This window comes from Lampris incognitus, chromosome 8, assembly GCF_029633865.1.
Source record: "Lampris incognitus isolate fLamInc1 chromosome 8, fLamInc1.hap2, whole genome shotgun sequence".
Classification (NCBI taxonomy): domain Eukaryota; kingdom Metazoa; phylum Chordata; class Actinopteri; order Lampriformes; family Lampridae; genus Lampris; species Lampris incognitus.
In genome coordinates, this window is record NC_079218.1 from 60,007,694 (window position 1) to 60,033,428 (window position 25,735).

Sequence of the window (25,735 nt, forward strand, 5' to 3'; positions counted from 1 at the left end):
GCTCCCTATTTTAGTTCAAATACCCACCCTCGTACTGCATGCGTTCGCCAACTGCATCTCTCCGGCCAGCAGTCTCGAAGGAGACGCCTCGCCACTTCCGTGACAAGGCCAATCCAGGCCGAACCACTGCTTTTTCCCACACATACAGAGACGCTTTCATGTGACGAACACAAGCTCACTCTGCACCCCCCCCTCCCCGAAGACGGCATTGCCAATTATTGCTGCTTCATCGAGTCCGGCCATAGTCGGATCTGACGAGACCGAGGCGCAAACTGGTACACCACCGTGGACCCCAGAACATGGATTATTTTAACCCTGTAAGATGTGAAGTCAGGTTTGATTTGGTCTGATTCACAAAAGATATTGCCTGAATGGTATCACAGCACAAACACACCCATAAGGTTTTGCAGCTGAGTGCGATTTACTCTTTTTTTTTGCATCTGATGCAATGATCTGTGTGGCAGAGTCTACATGGTAGCTTTGTACAAGACCCCAGCAGACAGGTTCAGTGTCCTCCTGGATCATCAAGTACAACAGGACTCGTCAGACCTGCAGCCTGTATCTGTGAGTGACTTGTGTCCCAGTTAAATGAGAAGGTGACGTTCTGCTGTGAAACATCTGCTCATGAGCACGCTGGCATGGCGAGACCTTCGCCTGGCTGCAGTCACTGCTGCCATGTTCACTGGAAAGTCTGGGCGTCACTTCCCACCAACTCTCTGAAGACACTCAATCACGTCCACTCTGTGTGGTTGTTAGGGCTGGTGTTTTGCACTGAGGCTCATTTGCATAGAAAGGGTCCATTTTGCACCAAATGCATGCACATTACCTGATGTAGATACATGATAATAGCACCAGCGCTATGTGCTTGGCAGCACAGTTAGCAGTGCATTTCACCCTTTGTGGGTACTTTGAGAATTACACGGATTCTTGTTTTCTTTTTGTGCAGGTTTAGCAGCTGCAAAAGCCACACAGTCCTTCAGTGACGTCACCAGGGAGTGTTTCAGACCTATGTTATTCTGGCTGCTTTAACTCTGCCTGGCCCTCATGCCTGTCGGTGCTCGGCACACCAATCGTGTAACCTCAGTGATGTTGTTGGTCACCTGATCCAGCGGCCCAATCCTGTCAAGCGGGATTACCCAATCAGTCAGCCAGTCAGTCAATCAGTCAGTCAGTGACATTCGGGTTTGTCCGGCCAAAACAATTTTGTTGGTTTTTAAGCGCTATGGCAGTTTTTCATTTGGCGCGATACGTTTCAAGCTCATCCTTCATCACATGATATGTTTCAGGCTCATCCTGCATCACATGATTTGTTTCAGGCTCATCCTGCATCACATGATATGTTTCAGGCTTGTCCTGCATCACACAATAAGTTTCAGGCTCATCCTGCATCACATGATATGTTTCAGGCCCATCCTGCATCACATGATATGTTTCAGGCCCATCCTGCATCACATGATATGTTTCAGGCTCATCCTGCATCACATGATATGTTTCAGGCTTGTCCTGCATCACATGGTATGTTTCAGGCTCATCCTGCATCACATGGTATGTTTCAGGCTCATCCTGCATCACACGATATGTTTCAGGCTCATCCTGCATCACATGATATGTTTCAGGCTCATCCTGCATCACATGATATGTTTCAGGCTTGTCCTGCATCACATGGTATGTTTCAGGCTCATCCTGCATCACATGATATGTTTCAGGCTCATCCTGCATCACATGATTTGTTTCAGGCTCATCCTGCATCACATGATATGTTTCAGGCTTGTCCTGCATCACATGATATGTTTCAGGCTCATCCTGCATCACATGATATGTTTCAGGCTCATCCTGCATCACATGATATGTTTCAGGCCCATCCTGCATCACATGATATGTTTCAGGCCCATCCTGCATCACATGATATGTTTCAGGCTCATCCTGCATCACATGATATGTTTCAGGCTTGTCCTGCATCACATGGTATGTTTCAGGCTCATCCTGCATCACATGGTATGTTTCAGGCTCATCCTGCATCACACGATATGTTTCAGGCTCATCCTGCATCACATGATATGTTTCAGGCTCATCCTGCATCACATGATATGTTTCAGGCTTGTCCTGCATCAAATGGTATGTTTCAGGCTCATCCTGCATCACATGATATGTTTCAGGCTCATCCTGCATCACATGATATGTTTCAGGCTCATCCTGCATCACATGATATGTTTCAGGCTCATTCTGCATCACATGATATGTTTCAGGCTTGTCCTGCATCACATGGTATGTTTCAGGCTCATCCTGCATCACATGATATGTTTCAGGCTCATTCTGCATCACACAATAAGTTTCAGGCTCATCCTGCATCACATGATAAGTTTCAGTCTCATCCTGCTTCACACGATATGTTTCAGGCTGTCCTGCATCATATGATATGTTTTAGGTTGTCCTACATCACATGATATGTTTCAGGCTCGCCCTGCATCACATGATATGTTTCAGACTGATCCTGCATCACACAATATGTTTCAGGCTCGTCCTGCATCACATGATATGTTTCAGGCTCATCTGCATCACATAATAAGTTTCAGGCTCATCCTGCATCACACGGTGGATTTGGTGTTGAGTTTAAATTTCAGCTCCACTTTTCTTCGTTTAGACTGTGTAAGTGTTTCAGACCCCAAATGTGTCTTGCTTGACACTGGTCTCCGAACACTAGGGCTGTCCCGAATACCATGTTTTGGGCTCCGAAGCTTCTGTAATAATCAACAGGGAATACTCGGAGCTCGGAGGGGGCGGGGGGGGGGTTACTTGTGACGGAGTCAGCCAGACATTCTTCTGTTATTGGCTGAGGTGGGCAGTATAGTGGTGCTGGTATATAATCACTTTGTCATTGAAGTTGTGTAATTGAGTTTAAAAAGAATAGAAGCTAAATAGTTACTGACAACCCCTCTACTGTTTATAGCCATGATTATTTCACCATAACTGCATTCTTCTGTCCTAATCACTATTCCAGTTATTCCACCCTACAAACCACGTCGCTTCATTCCTCGATTCTCCCTCGAGACCAAGTCAAGTCAATTTTATTTGTATAGCCCAATATTACAAATTACAAATTTGTCTAAGAGGGCTTTACAGCAACTCAACATCCTGTCCTTAGACCCTCTCATCGGATAAGGAACAACTCCCTAAAAAATCCCTCTAACAAGGGGAAAAAATATGAAGAAACCTCAGGGAGAGCAACAGAGGAGGATCTCTCTCCCAAGACGGACAACGTGCAATGGATGTTATGTTTACACAATTTACACAATACAACATTGAAAGAGTGTGGGTAGGGTGGAGCAGGAGATTGACAGGCGGACTGCTGCAGCATCAGCAGTAATGCGGACTTTGTACCAGACCGTTGTGGTGAAGAGGGAGCTGAGCCAGAAGGCAAAGCTCTCAATTTACCAGTCAGTCTTCCTTCCAACCCTCACCTATGGTCATGAGCTTTGGGTGGTGACCGAAAGTGTGAGATGGCAGATACAAGCGGCTGAAATGAGTTTCCTCCGCAGGTTGTCTGGGCTCAGCCTTAGAGATAGGATGAGGAGCTCGGACATCTGGAGGGCGCTCCGAGTAGAGATGCTGCTCCTTCGTGTCGAAAGGAGCCAGTTGAGGTGGTTCGGGCATCTGATTAGGATGCCTCCTGGGCGCCTTCCTTTGGAGGTTTACCTGGCACGGCCAACTGGGAGGAAACCCCGGGGTAGACCCAGAACTTGCTGGAGGGACTACATGTCCAATCTGGCCTGGGAACCCCTTGGGATCCATCAGGAGGAGCTGGAGAGCGTTGCTGGGGAGAGGGACGTCTAGAGTGCCCTACTTAGCTTGCTGCCACCACGACCCGACCCCGGAGAAGTGGCTGAAGATGAATGAATGAATGAATGAACATTGAAGAAGGATAACAGAATTATAATGGAATTATAAAAGATATGAAGAATATGATGATGAGGATGCCAAGCAGTATCCAAAATGCCTCCGGAACAGCCCAGGACCTGAGCCAAGCAACCAGCATCACCGTGTAGACAAAAAAAAAAAGTTAGTCACACCTCTGAGTGAAAGAATGATATAAAATTGACACAGGATAACTAAATTATATGGATTTATAAGATATATAAAAAGAAAATGTGATGATGGGGATGCCAAGCACTGTTCAGGTGGCATCCACCATTACCATGGAGACCTGGGAGGAGGACAGACTACATGTGCACACACATCATTCACACAGAGAAGAAAAAGGAGAAGACATCATTCAGAGAGAGAGAAAAGACATGTGAGAGAAGGGAAGTTTGCAATAATCAATAATCCATACTCTATAATCTCGTCAGCAGAACAGTGGTTGGTAAATTCATTGAGACAGAAACAAACCTGCCATGCAGTACAAGTTGTGAAGTACTCAACATAAAGGCAACTATTTTTTCACTGCAGTTAAGCAGGCCTCTAAATTATTAATTTTAGTACAATTATCAGCCCTTATAGGCACATACACCAAGTATCATCTGCGTAGCAATGGGAATTTATTCCATGACTGCGTATATTTTGGTCAAGTGGCAAAATATAAAGAAAAAAGTAGAGGGCCAAGAATCAAGCCCTGAGGCACACCATATTTAACGTCAAAGAACTTTGATATATTATTATTGCAGACACAATGTGTTCTTTCAGATAAGTAGGACTTAAGCCAAGAAGAAGCTATGCCAGAGACGCCAAAATTACTTTTTATTCTGTCTAATAGTATACAGTGATCAATAGTGTCAAAGGCTGCACTGAGGTCTACTAGTAAAAGCACAATGGTGGAATCAGAATCCATAGCTTGTAGAAGATCATTTACCACTCTGGTTAGAGACATTTCAGTGGAGTGACAGGTCCTGTTAGGGGCTCTATTGTAAATCTAAAACATATAAAAACGCCTAGGTGTTGTGTACATGATATGTACATTTTGTCAAATTTCTAAGCCAATTGTGCAGAGGCTCTAAAGTTTGCTGTGATACGATCTGATTATTCTCAGTTACAGGACTTGTCTATTTTTCGTCACTCATGCTCTCAGTTGTGGTGACAAGCCCGGCATCTTGACTGATAGTCTTTCTACAGGGCTGCTTTGGTCAGTCTTGAAAAGTTAGATAGGTAAATTCATGAGGAGCTGCAAACAGGCCAGTCAATATTTTACAAGGAAGGCAGTGGGTAAGGAAGGCAGTGGGTAAGGAAGTCTTTGGAGAGGCAATAAGACTCACTGGTCCTTCTCTCCTTCACAAGCTGTTGAGGTACATTTACCATGTATGTGGCTTTTTGTTTTCTTGAAAGCATTGTGCAGTTGTTCAGTTACAATGAAATGTGTTTTCTGCATTTAACCCATCCTATTGTATAGGAGCAGTGGGCAGCTGCAACGCCCGGGGACCAACTCTAGTTCTTTGTGCTATTACCTTGGTCAGGGGCACATCAGGAGTATTAACCCTAACATGCATGTTACTGAATTCATTTCAGTAATGTTTTTTGTTTTGTTTTTTAATCATTGTAACATTGACAGCACATATTATCTTTAGTGCAAACACATCTAATGAAAAGCAAAGTGTGCTGTCAAACTTTCAATATCTTGTCCACTACTGTCAGTGTTGTTTGCTGGGTCTAACAAATGCTGGAATAAGACCCGTCTCTCTCCCTGTAATGTATCACATTTCTTTTAGGCCTCTAGAAAGTCGCTGGGTCCTAGAAGGGTGCTTGTGCTCTTTTCTGTTGCATTTAACTCTGTGGTTGTCAAGAGGTTTTGGGGTTGGAGTTGTGGCTGTGGTCATCTGGTCCACATTTAAAAACTCAGTTCCAATTTCGCTTTTCAGAACCTGAAGCGCGTGGCAGAGGTGTGGATGGATGAATATGCTGAATACATCTACCAGCGTCGTCCGGAGTACCGCCACCTGTCAGCTGGAGACATGACCGTGCAGAAGGAGCTCAGGAACAGCCTCAACTGCAAGAACTTCAAGTGGTTCATGAGTAAGGTGGCCTGGGACCTGCCCAAACACTATCCACCTGTGGAGCCGCCTGCTGCCGCATGGGGAGAGGTATGGCCAGCACACCAGGTTTTAGATTGTGTCATTTAAAAAAAAAGAGGCAAAAACAGATTTATGTCAAGTTTCTGCCTCGGTGACTGAATTTCAGAGTTAGATAAATGATTCATACAGTGAATGTGTTAGATGTGTTTCTGTTCGTAGGAGTCCATGTTATTCATGTTAACTTGTTAACACATTGAAGCGGTAGGACTTCTATTTTCTGGTGTCTGTTAATGGTGTCAGTTGATACTGTTTGCAACATGGGTTCGCTAGACCCACTCATCTGGTTCTGTTGGATAGGAAGAGATTCTGCTTTTGTAAGATCTAATCTCTTTTCCAGCAGGATACCCATGACCGTTCACATCTTTCTGTATGCTTCTGCCTGTGTGTGTGTGTGTGTGTGTGTGTGTGTGTGTGTGTGTGTGTAGTTACGTAATGTGGGTAGTGGTATGTGTATGGAGAGTAAACACTTCGTGTCAGGGAGTCCCATCCGCCTGGAGAACTGCCTGAAAGGACGTGGTGAGGTGGGCTGGAGTCATGGCCAGGTGAGGGTCACTTCTTCTTCTCGTGAATGTTCGTGGTGGGTTCATGGGGGAAACAGTCTGTGGAATTTACAGCCGTCAATATTTCAACCACAAGCAGATGAAGTGGCTAATGACACGTGTCATCAGCATAACATAGCATACGTATCATGGCCAAGACTGCATGTCATGACAAGCACGGGCAGCAGGGGGAGACAGTACTAACAGTAGATACAGGTAATCATAAAAAGTGATTGGTATTAGCAGAACAGTTCCAAAAATCACTTTTTACTTTGTCGTTGCGTTGGTCTGCTGGATGGGAGGCTGGTGGATGTTGACCCATTTGCAGAATTAAAGCTCTGCTGCCTCAATAACAGACCCAGATATGGGTTTAAATGTGGTTTTCGAACAAGAAAAGAAATCCTGTTACATCACAGAGATGTCAGTTCCCGCTGGATTACTATCAGAATTCATCTGGACCTGATGAGGAGAGAATGCAGTTCACTGCAGTGGGTCTTACTTAACAGACTTGAGACTGACAGCTGTGGCAGGTTGATACTGGATCAGGCTGACGGATGGTGTTGTAAAGTGCTACCTCCCCCGCTAAAACTAATCACATACGGCTGAAGGGAGCATGTTGAGGTTTTATGTACATGCAGCCAAGTCCCATCTTGAAGCCGAACCCTCTCTGTCTTGCTGTCCGGTGTTTGATGCTGGAGTCCTGCTCACAGGCTCACAGACCTGAAAACACACCCGAGTCACATTTCTCTTACTTTCAACTTTTCCATACCGCACTTCACATGTGCCGGATGCCAGGACACAGATCTGGATCCTGACACTCAAAGCAGGATCCAGTTACTGTGGGGATGTTGGCTCAGCGGACCGCCAAGCCTTCTTGCTCTCAAGGCCCCGCAGGAACAGACGGATGCTTCAGAAAAAGATTCCCAAAAGTTGTGCTTTTGTTTCCTCTGTCCACCGTGACTCTTGTTGTTGGCAAAGGGCCACTTAACAACTAAGCTGCACATGAATGTCCACAGACGTGCACCCTGAAGCTTCAGTAGCTGCTCCTCGTTCCTCCGCAGCCTTGTTGTTCTGTGTGTCGTCCCAGCGACACTGGGGAGGAGGAGCTCATAGTAGAGCTGTGATGGAGTCTCCCTGCCTCTCTGTGTCCAGTTAAAACACGGGGGATCTGAGGCTTGACAGCTTAATTACCGTCATGTGCTGCAGTTTAATCTCGTGCCGGAGGGGAAGTGGCGTTACAGCAGGTCTCCCAGGCCCTGCTGGCAGCTGTCCCGCTCAGGCTGTTTGATCCACTGCTGCTGGAGGACAGACAGACACGTCTCCCTCCAACCGACAGGCGTCAGGATCACTTGGACGTTGGCGAGTTTTGTCCTTTTCAGGACCGCGCCTCACTTCTTCACAACCAGAACCACTTCCAGACTAACACTTCCATCTGGAGTCACCCGCCCACTTTCTCTCTTTCTTTTTTTGTAGTTTATTCAACTGTTTCAATACAAAAGTGTAACAGACATATATTCAAATAACAACATACAGTAAAAAGACACAGAAGAAAAACAAAACAACAAGGAACATAAAATAACAAACAAAAAAAACACACCCCACCACACCACAATATACACAGAATAACAACAGAAAACATCCCTGCTCAGTTTCTTACAAGGAGACAGCTTGTATTGTATTGTATTGTATTGTATTGTATTACCTGTATTCTGTACTGCAGTGAGGTGTGGTGAGGTCAGTAGCTGGGTAGGCAGTGTGGTGTGGTGAGGTCAGTGGCTGGGTAGGCAGTGTGGTGTGGTGAGGTCAGTAGCTGGGTAGGCAGTGAGGTGTGGTGAGGTCAGTAGCTGGGTAGGCAGTGAGGTGTGGTGAGGTCAGTAGCTGGGTAGGCAGTGAGGTGTGGTGAGGTCAGTAGCTGGGTAGGCAGTGAGGTGAGGTCAGTAGCTGGGTAGGCAGTGAGGTGTGGTGAGGTCAGTAGCTGGGTAGGCAGTGAGGTGTGGTGAGGTCAGTAGCTGGGTAGGCAGTGAGGTGTGGTGAGGTCAGTAGCTGGGTAGGCAGTGAGGTGTGGTGAGGTCAGTAGCTGGGTAGGCAGTGAGGTGTGGTGAGGTCAGTAGCTGGGTAGGCAGTGAGGTGTGGTGAGGTCAGTAGCTGGGTAGGCAGTGAGGTGTGGTGAGGTCAGTGGCTGGGTAGGCAGTGAGGTGTGGTGAGGTCAGTAGCTGGGTAGGCAGTGAGGTGTGGTGAGGTCAGTGGCTGGGTAGGCAGTGAGGTGTGGTGAGGTCAGTGGCTGGGTAGGCAGTGAGGTGAGGTCAGTAGCTGGGTAGGCAGTGAGGTGTGGTGAGGTCAGTGGCTGGGTAGGCAGTGAGGTGTGGTGAGGTCAGTAGCTGGGTAGGCAGTGAGGTGAGGTCAGTGGCTGGGTAGGCAGTGAGGTGTGGTGAGGTCAGTAGCTGGGTAGGCAGTGAGGTGTGGTGAGGTCAGTAGCTGGGTAGGCAGTGAGGTGTGGTGAGGTCAGTAGCTGGGTAGGCAGTGAGGTGTGGTGAGGTCAGTAGCTGGGTAGGCAGTGAGGTGAGGTGAGGTCAGTAGCTGGGTAGGCAGTGAGGTGTGGTGAGGTCAGTAGCTGGGTAGGCAGTGAGGTGTGGTGAGGTCAGTAGCTGGGTAGGCAGTGAGGTGTGGTGAGGTCAGTGGCTGGGTAGGCAGTGAGGTGAGGTCAGTAGCTGGGTAGGCAGTGAGGTGTGGTGAGGTCAGTGGCTGGGTAGGCAGTGAGGTGTGGTGAGGTCAGTGGCTGGGTAGACAGTGAGGTGTGGTGAGGTCAGTAGCTGGGTAGGCAGTGAGGTGTGGTGAGGTCAGTGGCTGGGTAGGCAGTGAGGTGTGGTGAGGTCAGTAGCTGGGTAGGCAGTGAGGTGAGGTGAGGTCAGTAGCTGGGTAGGCAGTGAGGTGTGGTGAGGTCAGTAGCTGGGTAGGCAGTGAGGTGTGGTGAGGTCAGTAGCTGGGTAGGCAGTGAGGTGTGGTGAGGTCAGTAGCTGGGTAGGCAGTGAGGTGAGGTCAGTAGCTGGGTAGGCAGTGTGGTGTGGTGAGGTCAGTAGCTGGGTAGGCAGTGAGGTGTAGTGAGGTCAGTAGCTGGGTAGGCAGTGAGGTGTGGTGAGGTCAGTAGCTGGGTAGGCAGTGAGGTGTGGTGAGGTCAGTAGCTGGGTAGGCAGTGAGGTGTGGTGAGGTCAGTAGCTGGGTAGGCAGTGAGGTGAGGTCAGTAGCTGGGTAGGCAGTGTGGTGTGGTGAGGTCAGTAGCTGGGTAGGCAGTGAGGTGTGGTGAGGTCAGTAGCTGGGTAGGCAGTGAGGTGTGGTGAGGTCAGTAGCTGGGTAGGCAGTGAGGTGTGGTGAGGTCAGTAGCTGGGTAGGCAGTGAGGTGAGGTCAGTAGCTGGGTAGGCAGTGAGGTGTGGTGAGGTCAGTAGCTGGGTAGGCAGTGAGGTGTGGTGAGGTCAGTAGCTGGGTAGGCAGTGAGGTGTGGTGAGGTCAGTAGCTGGGTAGGCAGTGAGGTGAGGTCAGTAGCTGGGTAGGCAGTGTGGTGTGGTGAGGTCAGTAGCTGGGTAGGCAGTGAGGTGTGGTGAGGTCAGTAGCTGGGTAGGCAGTGTGGTGTGGTGAGGTCAGTAGCTGGGTAGGCATTGAGGTGTGGTGAGGTCAGTAGCTGGGTAGGCAGTGAGGTGTGGTGAGGTCAGTAGCTGGGTAGGCAGTGAGGTGTGGTGAGGTCAGTAGCTGGGTAGGCAGTGAGGTGAGGTCAGTAGCTGGGTAGGCAGTGTGGTGTGGTGAGGTCAGTAGCTGGGTAGGCAGTGAGGTGTAGTGAGGTCAGTAGCTGGGTAGGCAGTGAGGTGTGGTGAGGTCAGTAGCTGGGTAGGCAGTGTGGTGTGGTGAGGTCAGTAGCTGGGTAGGCAGTGAGGTGTGGTGAGGTCAGTAGCTGGGTAGGCAGTGAGGTGTGGTGAGGTCAGTAGCTGGGTAGGCAGTGAGGTGAGGTCAGTAGCTGGGTAGGCAGTGTGGTGTGGTGAGGTCAGTAGCTGGGTAGGCAGTGAGGTGTGGTGAGGTCAGTAGCTGGGTAGGCAGTGAGGTGTGGTGAGGTCAGTAGCTGGGTAGGCAGTGAGGTGTGGTGAGGTCAGTAGCTGGGTAGGCAGTGAGGTGAGGTCAGTAGCTGGGTAGGCAGTGAGGTGTGGTGAGGTCAGTAGCTGGGTAGGCAGTGAGGTGTGGTGAGGTCAGTAGCTGGGTAGGCAGTGAGGTGTGGTGAGGTCAGTAGCTGGGTAGGCAGTGAGGTGAGGTCAGTAGCTGGGTAGGCAGTGTGGTGTGGTGAGGTCAGTAGCTGGGTAGGCAGTGAGGTGTGGTGAGGTCAGTAGCTGGGTAGGCAGTGTGGTGTGGTGAGGTCAGTAGCTGGGTAGGCATTGAGGTGTGGTGAGGTCAGTAGCTGGGTAGGCAGTGAGGTGTGGTGAGGTCAGTAGCTGGGTAGGCAGTGAGGTGTGGTGAGGTCAGTAGCTGGGTAGGCAGTGAGGTGAGGTCAGTAGCTGGGTAGGCAGTGTGGTGTGGTGAGGTCAGTAGCTGGGTAGGCAGTGAGGTGTAGTGAGGTCAGTAGCTGGGTAGGCAGTGAGGTGTGGTGAGGTCAGTAGCTGGGTAGGCAGTGTGGTGTGGTGAGGTCAGTAGCTGGGTAGGCAGTGAGGTGTGGTGAGGTCAGTAGCTGGGTAGGCAGTGAGGTGTGGTGAGGTCAGTAGCTGGGTAGGCAGTGAGGTGAGGTCAGTAGCTGGGTAGGCAGTGTGGTGTGGTGAGGTCAGTAGCTGGGTAGGCAGTGAGGTGTGGTGAGGTCAGTAGCTGGGTAGGCAGTGAGGTGTGGTGAGGTCAGTAGCTGGGTAGGCAGTGAGGTGTGGTGAGGTCAGTAGCTGGGTAGGCAGTGAGGTGAGGTCAGTAGCTGGGTAGGCAGTGAGGTGTGGTGAGGTCAGTAGCTGGGTAGGCAGTGAGGTGTGGTGAGGTCAGTAGCTGGGTAGGCAGTGAGGTGTGGTGAGGTCAGTAGCTGGGTAGGCAGTGAGGTGAGGTCAGTAGCTGGGTAGGCAGTGTGGTGTGGTGAGGTCAGTAGCTGGGTAGGCAGTGTGGTGTGGTGAGGTCAGTAGCTGGGTAGGCAGTGAGGTGTGGTGAGGTCAGTAGCTGGGTAGGCAGTGTGGTGTGGTGAGGTCAGTAGCTGGGTAGGCATTGAGGTGTGGTGAGGTCAGTAGCTGGGTAGGCAGTGAGGTGAGGTCAGTAGCTGGGTAGGCAGTGAGGGGCATTCACACATCCAAATGACATCCTTTTGTGCTCTCTAATGTTTAATAACAATCTGATGCATCTTCAGTCTTCCAACTGCCACAGAATTCTAGAATATTGTGCCCTCCCCCCCCAGCTGAACTACATCCCAAATGAAAAACCTGAACACAAATATTTTCAAAGTATATATGAAGTATTTTTTTCTTGTTTCATATGGCTTTTATAGCTGTGAGATGACTAAGTAACACCACTGCCCTTCCTGAGAGCTCCCAGACCACGTGGATTTCATTGCGGTCACTACAAACAGCAGTTATAAGATACTATTTGTACATATTGTTGAAACATTACCTGAAAGAACACAAACACACAAACACAAAATGAAGACACGACATTTATGGTAAAAATATGTCATTTAATATATGTAAAATATACACATACATATATTTAAATTATGTACCATTTCAATAATTCATTGTATTATGATGTATAATAACATAATTGATAGCAGACCTGGATGAATTCATGAAAATAAAGTGGGTGTTGAGGTGACAGAATGGTGACATTATATGTACTGAGGTGACAGAATGGCGAGATCATATGTATTGAGGTGACAGAACGGTGACATCGTATGTATTGAGGTGACAGAATGGTGACATCATATGTATTGAGGTGACAGAATGGTGACATCATATGTATTGAGGTGACAGAACGGTGACATCATATGTATTGTGGTGACAGAACGGTGACATCATATGTATTGAGGTGACAGAATGGTGACATCATATGTATTGAGGTGACAGAATGGTGACATCATATGTATTGTGGTGACAGAACGGTGACATCATATGTATTGAGGTGACAGAACGGTGAGATCGTATGTACTGAGTTGACAGAATGGCGAGATCATATGTGTTGAGGTGACAGAATGGTGACATCATATGTATTGAGGTGACTGAACGGTGACATCATATGTATTGAGGTGACGGAAGGGTGAGATCATATGTATTGAGGTGACAGAATGGTGACATTATATGTACTGAGGTGACAGAACTGTGACGTCATATGTATTGAGGTGACAGAACGGTGACATCATATGTATTGAGGTGACAGAATGGTGACATCATATGTATTGAGGTGACAGAACGGTGACATCATATGTATTGAGGTGACAGAACGGTGACATTATATGTACTGAGGTGACAGAACGGTGACGTCATATGTATTGAGGTGACAGAACGGTGACGTCATATGTATTGAGGTGACAGAACGGTGACATCATATGTATTGATGTGACAGAACGGTGACATCATATGTATTGAGGTGACAGAATGGTGACATCATATGTATTGATGTGACAGAACGGTGACATCATATGTATTGAGGTGACAGAACGGTGACATCATATGTATTGAGGTGACAGAACGATGACATCATATGTATTGAGGTGACAGAACGGTGACATCATATGTATTGATGTGACAGAACGGTGACATCATATGTATTGATGTGACAGAACGGTGACATCATATGTATTGAGGTGACAGAACGGTGACGTCATATGTATTGAGGTGACAGAACGGTGACGTCATATGTATTGAGGTGACAGAACGGTGACGTCATATGTATTGAGGTGACAGAACGGTGACATCATATGTATTGAGGTGACAGAACGGTGACGTCATATGTACTGAGGTGACAGAACGGTGACGTCATATGTATTGAGGTGACAGAACGGTGACGTCATATGTATTGAGGTGACAGAACGGTGACATCATATGTATTGATGTGACAGAACGGTGACATCATATGTATTGAGGTGACAGAACGGTGACATCATATGTATTGAGGTGACAGAATGGTGACATCATATGTATTGATATGACAGAACGGTGACATCATATGTATTGAGGTGACAGAACGGTGACATCATATGTATTGAGGTGACAGAACGGTGACATCATATGTATTGAGGTGACAGAACGGTGACATCATATGTACTGATCTGACAGAACGGTGACATCATATGTATTGATGTGACAGAACGGTGACATCATATGTATTGAGGTGACAGAACGGTGACATCATATGTATTGAGGTGACAGAACGGTGACATCATATGTATTGAGCTGACAGAACGGTGACATCATATGTATTGATGTGACAGAACGGCGACATCATATGTATTGAGGTGACAGAATGGTGACATCATATGTATTGAGTTGACAGAATGGTGACATCATATGTATTGAGGTGACAGAATAGTGAGATCATATGTATTGAGGTGACAGAATGGTGACATCATATGTATTGAGGTGACAGAACGGTGACATCATATGTATTGAGGTGACAGAATGGTGACATCATATGTACTGAGGTGACAGAACGGTGACATCATATGTATTGAGGTGACAGAATGGTGACATCATATGTATTGAGGTGACAGAACGGTGACATCATATGTATTGAGGTGACAGAATGGTGACATCATATGTATTGAGGTGACAGAATGGTGACATCATATGTATTGAGGTGACAGAAAGGTGACATCATATGTACTGAGGTGACAGAATGGTGACATCATATGTATTGAGGTGACAGAAAGGTGACATCATATGTATTGAGGTGACAGAAAGGTGACATCATATGTACTGAAGTGACAGAATGGTGACATCATATGTATTGAGGTGACAGAAAGGTGACGTCATATGTATTGAGGTGACAGAATGGTGACATCATATGTATTGAGGTGACAGAACGGTGACATCATATGTATTGATGTGACAGAACGGTGACATCATATGTATTGAGGTGACAGAATGGTGACATCATATGTATTGATGTGACAGAACGGTGACATCATATGTATTGAGGTGACAGAACGGTGACATCATATGTATTGAGGTGACAGAACGATGACATCATATGTATTGAGGTGACAGAACGGTGACGTCATATGTATTGAGGTGACAGAACGGTGACGTCATATGTATTGAGGTGACAGAACGGTGACGTCATATGTATTGAGGTGACAGAACGGTGACGTCATATGTATTGAGGTGACAGAACGGTGACGTCATATGTATTGAGGTGACAGAACGGTGACGTCATATGTACTGAGGTGACAGAACGGTGACGTCATATGTATTGAGGTGACAGAACGGTGACGTCATATGTATTGAGGTGACAGAACGGTGACATCATATGTATTGATGTGACAGAACGGTGACATCATATGTATTGAGGTGACAGAACGGTGACATCATATGTATTGAGGTGACAGAATGGTGACATCATATGTATTGATATGACAGAACGGTGACATCATATGTATTGAGGTGACAGAACGGTGACATCATATGTATTGAGGTGACAGAACGGTGACATCATATGTATTGAGGTGACAGAACGGTGACATCATATGTACTGATCTGACAGAACGGTGACATCATATGTATTGATGTGACAGAACGGTGACATCATATGTATTGAGGTGACAGAACGGTGACATCATATGTATTGAGGTGACAGAACGGTGACATCATATGTATTGAGCTGACAGAACGGTGACATCATATGTATTGATGTGACAGAACGGTGACATCATATGTATTGAGGTGACAGAATGGTGACATCATATGTATTGAGTTGACAGAATGGTGACATCATATGTATTGAGGTGACAGAATAGTGAGATCATATGTATTGAGGTGACAGAATGGTGACATCATATGTATTGAGGTGACAGAACGGTGACATCATATGTATTGAGGTGACAGAATGGTGACATCATATGTACTGAGGTGACAGAACGGTGACATCATATGTATTGAGGTGACAGAATGGTGACATCATATGTATTGAGGTGACAGAACGGTGACATCATATGTATTGAGGTGACAGAATGGTGACATCATATGTATTGAGGTGACAGAATGGTGACATCATATGTATTGAGGTGACAGAAAGGTGACATCATATGTACTGAGGTGACAGAATGGTGACATCATATGTATTGAGGTGACAGAAAGGTGACATCATATGTATTGAGGTGACAGAAAGGTGACATCATATGTACTGAGGTGACAGAATGGTGACATCATATGTATTGAGGTGACAGAAAGGTGACATCATATGTACTGAGGTGACAGAAAGGTGACATCATATGTATTGAGGTGACAGAACGTTGACCTCATATGTACTGAGGTGACAGAACGGTGACATCATATGTATTGAGGTGACAGAATGGTGACATCATATGTACTGAGGTGACAGAACGGTGACATCATATGTACTGAGGTGACAGAAGGGTGAGATCATATGTACTGAGGTGACAGAAGGGTGAGATCATATGTACTGAGGTGACAGAAGGGTGAGATCATATGTATTGAGGTGACAGAAGGGTGAGCTCATATGTATTGAGGTGACAGAACGGTGACATCATATGTATTGAGGTGACAGAATGGTGACATCATATATATTGCGGTGACAGAAGGTTGAGGTCATATGTATTGAGGTGACAGAATAGTGACATCATATGTATTGAGGTGACAGAACGGTGAGATCATACGTGTTGAGTTGACAGAACGGTGACATATGTATTGAGGTGACAGAAGGGTGAGATCATATGTACTGAGGTGACAGAACGGTGACATCATATGTATTGAGGTGACAGAAGGGTGAGATCATATGTATTGAGGTGACAGAACGGTGACATCATATGTATTGAGGTGACAGAATGGTGACATCATATGTATTGAGGTGACAGAACGGTGACATCATATGTATTGAGGTGACAGAATGGTGACATCATATGTATTGAGGTGACAGAACGGTGACATCATATGTATTGAGGTGACGGAATGGTGACATCATATGTATTGAGGTGACAGAATGGTGACATCATATGTATTGAGGTGACAGAACGGTGATATCATATGTATTGAGGTGACAGAATGGTGACATCATATGTATTGAGGTGACAGAATGGTGACATCATATGCACTATAGAGTAATTAAAAACACTCATTGTTCTTTAAAGGTATTGAATTTATACTTACTGTTATGCTCCAGGGTTCTAATCCTGCTGGTGTGGCTGACTTTTCCATGTCCCGGTTCAGAACTTACTGTTATGCTCCAGGGTTTGACTCCTGCTGGTGTGGCTGACTTTTCCATGTCCCGGTTCAGAACTTACTGTTATTCTCCAGGGTTCTAATCCTGCTGGTGTGGCTGACTTTTCCATGTCCCGGTTCAGAACTTATTGTTATTCTCCAGGGTTCTAATCCTGCTGGGGTGGCTGACTTTTCCATGTCCCGGTTCAGAACTTACTGTTATTCTCCAGGGTTTGAATCCTGCTTGTGTGGCTGACTTTTCCATGTCCCGGTTCAGAACTTACTGTTCTCCAGGGTTTGACTCCTGCTGGTGTGGCTGACTTTTCCATGTCCCGGTTCAGAACTTACTGTTATTCTCCAGGGTTCTAATCCTGCTGGTGTGGCTGACTTTTCCATGTCCCGGTTCAGAACTTATTGTTATTCTCCAGGGTTCTAATCCTGCTGGGGTGGCTGACTTTTCCATGTCCCGGTTCAGAACTTACTGTTATTCTCCAGGGTTTGACTCCTGCTGGTGTGGCTGACTTTTCCATGTCCCGGTTCAGAACTTACTGTTATTCTCCAGGGTTTGAATCCTGCTGGTGTGGCTGACTTTTCCATGTCCCGGTTCAGAACTTACTGTTCTCCAGGGTTTGAATCCTGCTGGTGTGGCTGACTTTTCCATGTCCTGGTTCAGAACTTACTGTTATTCTCCAGGGTTTGAATCCTGCTGGTGTGGCTGACTTTTCCATGTCCCGGTTCAGAACTTACTGTTCTCCAGGGTTTGAATCCTGCTGGTGTGGCTGACTTTTCCATGTCCTGGTTCAGAACTTACTGTTATTCTCCAGGGTTTGAATCCTGCTGGTGTGGCTGACTTTTCCATGTCCCGGTTCAGAACTTACTGTTATTCTCCAGGGTTCTAATCCTGCTGGGGTGGCTGACTTTTCCATGTCCTGGTTCAGGACTTACTGTTATTCTCCAGGGTTTGACTCCTGCTGGTGTGGCTGACTTTTCCATGTCCCGGTTCAGAACTTACTGTTATGCTCCAGGGTTTGACTCCTGCTGGGGTGGCTGACTTTTCCATGTCCCGGTTCAGAACTTACTTTTATTCTCCAGGGTTTGACTCCTGCTGGTGTGGCTGACTTTTCCATGTCCCAGTTCAGAACTTACTGTTATTCTCCAGGGTTTGACTCCTGCTGGTGTGGCTGACTTTTCCATGTCCCGGTTCAGAACTTACTGTTATTCTCCAGGGTTTGACTCCTGCTGGTGTGGCTGACTTTTCCATGTCCCGGTTCAGAACTTACTGTTATTCTCCAGGGTTTGACTCCTGCTGGTGTGGCTGACTTTTCCATGTCCCGGCTCAGAACTTACTTTTATTCTTCAGGGTTCTAATCCTGCTGGTGTGGCTGACTTTTCCATGTCCCGGTTCAGAACTTACTGTTATTCTCCAGGGTTTGAATCCTGCTGGTGTGGCTGACTTTTCCATGTCCCGGTTCAGAACTTACTGGTCTCCAGGGTTTGACTCCTGCTGGTGTGGCTGACTTTTCCATGTCCCGGTTCAGAACTTACTGTTATTCTCCAGGGTTTGAATCCTGCTGGGGTGGCTGACTTTTCCATGTCTCGGTTCAGAACTTACTGTTATTCTCCAGGGTTCTAATCCTGCTGGGGTGGTTGACTTTTCCATGTCCCGGTTCAGAACTTACTGTTATTCTCCAGGGTTTGAATCCTGCTGGTGTGGCTGACTTTTCCATGTCCCGGTTCAGAACTTACTGTTATTCTCCAGGGTTCTAATCCTGCTGGTGTGGCTGACTTTTCCATGTCCCGGTTCAGAACTTACTGTTATTCTCCAGGGTTCTAATCCTGCTGGTGTGGCTGACTTTTCCATGTCCCGGTTCAGAACTTACTGTTATTATCCAGGGTTCTAATCCTGCTGGTGTGGCTGACTTTTCCATGTCCCGGTTCAGAACTTACTGTTATTCTCCAGGGTTTGAATCCTGCTGGGGTGGCTGACTTTTCCATGTCCCGGTTCAGAACTTACTGTTATTCTCCAGGGTTTGAATCCTGCTGGTGTGGCTGACTTTTCCATGTCCCGGTTCAGAACTTACTGTTATGCTCCAGGGTTTGACTCCTGCTGGGGTGGCTGGTTTCTGGCCTTTGCCCATGAGCCTGGTTGTGTACCTGGGTGTTTCTTGTGTTTGTGTTGTGGCTGCCTGCTCTGGTCGGTACAACACTGTGGTCAGCGTGGCTTGTTTCTGAATGTGCTCTGTAAATAAACGCGACTCGACTCCAGGGAAATTCTTCTTCTCTATTTGTCTGTTGGTTTAATGGTAATCCTGCTAGCATTCCTTGGGCTCGGATAATCAGTGGAGGCGTGTTTGCTTCAGGTGTTCACGTTCGGGTGGAGGGAGGATATCCGGGTGGGTGACCCCATGCACACCATGAAGGTCTGTTTTGATGCCATCTCGCACAACAGCCCCGTCACCCTGTACGACTGCCACGGCATGAAGGGCAACCAGCTGTGGCGCTACCGCAAGGTGAGAGACACCGCGTTCACTGTTAACTGTCTGTCTCTGTCTGTCTGTCTCACTGTCTCGATCTCTCTGTCTGTCTGTCTGTCTGTCTGTCTGTCTGTCTGTCTGTCTGTCTTTCTCTCTCTCTGTCTGTCTCTCTGTCTCGCTCTCTCTGTCTGTCTCTTGCTCTCTCTGTCTGTCTCTTGCTCTCTCTGTCTTGCTCTCTCTGTCTCTCTCTCTCTGTCTGTCTCGCTCTGTCTCTCTGTCTCTCTCTGTCTGTCTCTCTTTCTACATCTCTCTGTCTGTCTCTCTCTGTCTGTCTCTCTGTCTGTGTCTCTGTCTGTCTCGCTCTCTCTCTCTCTCTTAAAGGAAGAGTTAAGAATTTTTAAAGTCTGTCTCTCTTTTATCGTAGTCATGTAGTCCACATGTAGCTTTCATTTTCACAGTCATCATCCTCGTCTTCATGCTGGACTCACAGCTCCAGCCTATCTTCCACACTTCAGTGTAGTTAATGGAGGACAAATCCACAATCCTCCCTCAGTGTTACACAACTACGGTTCAGACGAAGCAAACAGGATGCTACAGCACTCTCTCATCCTGAATTCAAGTTTTTTACATTTTGTTATTTCCTTTAGTCTGTTACAATTCATTCCTACCATGTTAATTCCTAAACACAGCCTACAAGAGATTACCAGCAGGGGGCGCTCCACCACGACACAGCAGAGCAAACACAGAGAACTGAGAGCAATTTTCAGTGTTTTTCTTTTCACATGTGTCGACATGTTCCCAGATGTTGTCTTTACAAGACTTGTCGGACCACAACGACAGATTTGAGAAACAGGCCCAACAGGAAGTCTTCAGACTGCTTGTGCAGAGGCCGTACACGTGTGAACGAGTTCTTCTTCTCTTAATCTGTTTCATTCGGTCTCTCCCTCAGGACAAGAGTCTGTACCATCCGGTCAGTAACAGCTGTGTGGACTGTAACCCGGTGGAGCGCCGGGTCTTCATGAACACCTGCGACCCCGACTCGCCCAGCCAGCAGTGGCTGTTCGAGAGGACCAACACCACCGTGCTGGAACGCTTCAACCGGGGGGCCAACTGAGCGCCGCGCCCACCGCACAAGGCTCTGGTCGTCCGGCAGAGAGAACAAGTGACTGCTGACCCGGAGGAAAACGCGGGGCGAGTCATGCTCCGCATACGAAATGGCGTCTAACAGTTTGGGATTTATTCAGACCGCACCTCCACCCAACCTCAACCCCGACCCAGCCTCGGCCCGACACCGAGGCTGCAGGCGTCTCTCTCCGGGTTGTTTTTTCTGGGCGGTTTTGGGAAGTGAAGGAGAATGTCATGATCTGGACAAGGCGGTGTGGGTGTGCCGGGTGTGTTGCGGGTGCATGGGCATCAGAGGCATTCAGTCTGGTCCAGCGCCGCCCTGCTGGCAGCTCCATCTCACTTCCTCATCTTGGGCTGATTGGTTATATGACGTTGTTCTCTCCTTCTCTCTCTGTACTGTCTTTTCTCCCCCTCTCCCAACCCCTCTGTTTTCATTAGTCTTCTATCTGCCAGTATCCAGCTCCTTCCTCTCCTTCTGTTTCCTGTCTTCTGCCTCCAGCCTCCATCTCGCCCCCTGCTGGCACACAACACAACACTCCCTGTCCCAGGCGCTGTTGCTAACACGTCTCTCTCCACCACCCCGCATGAGCTGATGGAGAGAGACGGGGCCACTCACCTCCCCCCCCCCGCTCTCCATCTCCAAATCCCCATATCCCCACCACCCCAACATCCCCCCACACCCCTACCACCCCTACACTCCCCACACCCCTACACTCCCCCACCCCTACACTCCCCCACCCCTACATCCCCCACACCCCTACACTCCCCACACCCCTACACTCCCCCACCCCTACACTCCCCCACCCCTACATCCCCCACACCCCTACACTCCCCACACCCCTACACTCCCCACATCCCCCAAACCTGCACCCCTACCACCCCTACACTCCCCACATCCCCCCACCCCTGCCACCCCTACTACTGTCCCTGACATGCAGCTGAAATTCACTTGGGATTGAGTCTGATCTGCATCTGTCCTCACATGCTGCTGTGTCGTCCTCTCTGTCTCTCTCTCTGACTCTCTCTCTGTCTCTCTCTCTGTCTCTCTCTCTCTCTCTCTCTCTGTCTCTCTCTCTGTCCCTCTCTCTGTCTCTCTCTCTCTCTCTCTGTCCCTCTCTCTGTCTCTCTCTCTGTCTCTCTCTCTCTCTCTCTGTCTCTCTCTCTGTCCCTCTCTCTGTCTCTCTCTCTCTCTCTCTGTCCCTCTCTCTGTCTCTCTCTCTCTCTCTCTGTCTCTCTCTCTGTCCCTCTCTCTGTCTCTCTCTCTCTCTCTCTGTCCCTCTCTCTGTCTCTCTCTCTCTGTCTCTCTCTCTGTCTCTCTCTCTCTCTCTCTCTCTGTCTCTCTCTCTGTCCCTCTCTCTGTCTCTCTCTCTCTCTCTCTGTCCCTCTCTCTGTCCCTCTCTCTGTCTCTCTCTCTCTCTCTGTCCCTCTCTCTGTCCCTCTCTCTGACTCTCTCTCTCTGTCTCTGTCTCTGTCTCTCTCTCTGTCTCTCTCTCTCTCTCTCTCTGTCTCTCTCTCTGTCCCTCTCTCTGTCTCTCTCTCTCTCTCTCATTGAACAATACTCAGACCTCAGCGCCATGTTCCTTTAAAACAACCCATCAGCCAGCACCCTCCCGGGGCCGCTTGTTATGTCAGTCCAACGATGCTTGTGTGTGTGTGTGTGTGTGTTTGGGGGTGTGTGTGTTTGGGGGTGTGTTGATGAGTTTTGGGTGGAGGTTTAAAATGCTTAGGGCCCCGGTAAAGATAAACTTGAATGAAGAACTCCAGGTGCCTTGTTGAACGAGGACTAGATGTTCGGCAGGAGGTTCTGCTGGACTGCTGCAGCAGAACCTCCCAGACGGGCTGAGGATGACCGCTTCAGTCCACTCAATGTTTTTTAGACATAGAACCCCCCCCCCCCAACAGCAGGGTTCTCGTGTAATGCCCTCCAAATGAGATGCCCTCATCTGTAGGGAAGATTTGGGGGATAAGGAAGGTTCCACTGTGTTTATGGAAAGTGGCGTTTTGGTTGGAAGTGAACAGGAAGTGGTTTCAGCCGTCGTGCAGGACCAGCGTGTGGAGGTCTACACGCCTTATCAACACGTCCGTTGGTGGTGACGAGATTGACAGAGTTGTTCAGCCACATCATGTCCTCCTGCCTGCAGAAGTGAAGTTCTGCCCTGTGAAGACCTGAATCCAGCAGCAGCCTCTGGTCTTAGTGAAGACCTGAATCCAGCAGCAGCCTCTGGCCTCCGCTGCAGTCTGCTGGACCTTCTCACACAGTGTGTGTCCTGTTTGTTCACGTGTCCTTTCTTTTGTTTTGTTCTTCTCATCTTTTATTTTGACTGGTAATCCAGCAGACTAGGACCTCCACACTGGCATCTGGTCTGGTCTCCTGAGGTGGAACATCACACTCCGCTGGACTCCATCTGTCAACTCGTCTCTGCTTACGAACTATATCCCACGTACACGTCACTTTTTACATGCCGTGGTAGGATTGTTCTTCTCATGCTGCAAACCACACCAGCACCTCTGTGTGACGGAGCACGTGTGAGCAGGTGGAGGTCCTGATGCTGGTCCTGATAGTGGTCTTGATGCTGGTCCAGCTCATCAGCAACAGGGCCGGTGGTGTAAAACTCCAGTTTGAGGCGGGGTGATCGGAGCTCACTGGCTTCATAGTGTAAAGTTTTCTCTCCAGCTTGTCTGGACTGGCTCTCTGATGCACTTTACTTTCCCTGTTTTCCTCTCCAACAAGCTGGCATGGCTCTACTGCCCCCTGTCTGCACAGCCCACAGCACTGACGGGGCTCCCAGACAGCAGACGGGAAACCTGCCCGGAAACACCCGAGCATTAAGTGCAAAACCGAATATCATGAGTTGATTCATCAAATCTAATTATTCGTTTTAATTAGATTTGATTATATTTTACTTTCATGCACACAACTTGCTTGCAGCCCTGCTGCCTCTCGTTAGAGGAATTGTTTGGAAGATTTCGCAGCTCTAATTCAAGACGTGAACCTGTAAACCAGTTCAGGATGAGGTTCAACAGTGAAAACTACAAGTTTGGTTTCTTTGGTGAGTTTCACTGACACACGTGTGTCAGCAGCTCCACTTCCTCTGTCAGCTGTATTGATTTATCAGCCGTACTGATTTATCAGCACTGATTCATCAGCCATACTGATTTAACAGTACTTATTTATCAGCCGTACTGATTCATCAGCCGTACTGATTTATCAGTTGTGATTTGTCAGCTGTACTGATTTAACAGTACTTATTTATCAGCCGTACTGATTCATCAGCCGTACTGATTTATCAGTTGTGATTTGTCAGCTGTACTGATTTATCAGCACTGATCCATCAGCCATACTGATTTATCAGCTGTACTGATTTAACAGTACTTATTTATCAGCCGTACTGATTCATCAGCCGTACTGATTTATCAGCTGTACTGATTTATCAGTTGTGATTTGTCGGCTGTACTGATTTATCAGTTGTGATTTGTCAGCTGTACTGATTTATCAGCACTAATTCATCAGCCATACTGATTTATCAGCTGTACTGATTTAACAGAACTTATTTATCAGCCGTACTGATTTATCAGTTGTGATTTGTCAGCTGTACTGATTTATCAGCCATACTGACTTATCAGTACTGATTCATCAGCTGTACTGATGTCATGTGACTCCATCCATCTTCCCTGCAGAGCATCAGTACAGTTGCCTGTGACTCAGCCAGCCAGCCAGAACACACACACACACACACACACACACACACACACATAGCTCGTCCACATTAAGAGCTTTTCAACTGATGACACCTCAGAGGTCACACAAGATGTACTAACCACAAGATGTACTGATCACAAGATCTATTGATCGCAAGATGTATTGATCAGAAATCAAAGTTAAAGCTACATGAGTGACATTGTAAATCAATCTGTGTTAATGATCTGATGTGAGTCCTGTAAGTGATCAGGACTCATCAGGACTCTGATCCTCTCATGTGTGCTGGTATCGAGTCATCTTGTTTCGTCACTTTTTTGAGTTTTTAATGTCAAGTGTTTGTGATCTTCTGGACTGTGACAGATCTTAGCAGAATTTCATCCTCATCACTATTGTTGAAGAATACACATCACTACACATCACATCACTACACATCAATCACTACACATCACATTACACTGCTACACATCACATGTTGGATGCTGGACAGCATGACGTGTTGGATGCTGGACAGCATGACGTGTTGGATGCTGGACAGCAAGACGTGTTGGATGCTGGACAGCATCACGAGTTGGATGCTGGACAGCATGACGTGTTGGATGCTGGACAGCATCACGAGTTGGATGCTGGATAGCATGACGTGTTGGATGCTGGACAGCATGACGTGTTGGATGCTGGACAGCATCACGAGTTGGATGCTGGACAGCATGACGTGTTGGATGCTGGACAGCAAGACGTGTTGGATGCTGGACAGCATCACGAGTTGGATGCTGGACAGCATGACGTGTTGGATGCTGGACAGCATGACGTGTTGGATGCTGGACAGCATGACGTGTTGGATGCTGGACAGCATCATGAGTTGGATGCTGGACAGCATGACGTGTTGGATGCTGGACAGCATCACGAGTTGGATGCTGGACAGCATGACGTGTTGGATGCTGGACAGCATGACGTGTTGGATGCTGGACAGCAAGACGTGTTGGATGCTGGACAGCATGACGTGTTGGATGCTGGACAGCATGACGTGTTGGATGCTGGACAGCATGACGTGTTGGATGCTGGACAGCATGACGTGTTGGATGCTGGACAGCATGACGTGTTGGATGCTGGACAGCAAGACGTGTTGGATGCTGGACAGCATCACGAGTTGGATGCTGGACAGCATGACGTGTTGGATGCTGGACAGCATGACGTGTTGGATGCTGGACAGCATCACGAGTTGGATGCTGGACAGCATGACGTGTTGGATGCTGGACAGCAAGACGTGTTGGATGCTGGACAGCATGACGTGTTGGATGCTGGACAGCATGACGTGTTGGATGCTGGACAGCATGACGTGTTGGATGCTGGACAGCATCATGAGTTGGATGCTGGACAGCATGACGTGTTGGATGCTGGACAGCATCACGAGTTGGATGCTGGACAGCATGACGTGTTGGATGCTGGACAGCATGACGTGTTGGATGCTGGACA

General features: G+C 47.8%; 1 protein-coding gene across 1 annotated transcript in view; it reads left to right on the top strand.

Annotated features, from left to right (window-relative positions):
- Positions 1-20,554, top strand: part of LOC130116462 (polypeptide N-acetylgalactosaminyltransferase 10-like) — a 105,445-nt gene extending 84,891 nt beyond the window's left edge. Inside the window, exons 8-11 of the mRNA XM_056284368.1 lie at positions 5,847-6,068; positions 6,485-6,601; positions 19,327-19,476; positions 20,390-20,554. Coding sequence (XP_056140343.1) covers positions 5,847-6,068; positions 6,485-6,601; positions 19,327-19,476; positions 20,390-20,554 — 654 coding nt within the window. The remainder of the gene's footprint in view (positions 1-5,846; positions 6,069-6,484; positions 6,602-19,326; positions 19,477-20,389) is intronic.
- The last annotated feature ends 5,181 nt before the right edge of the window (positions 20,555-25,735 follow it).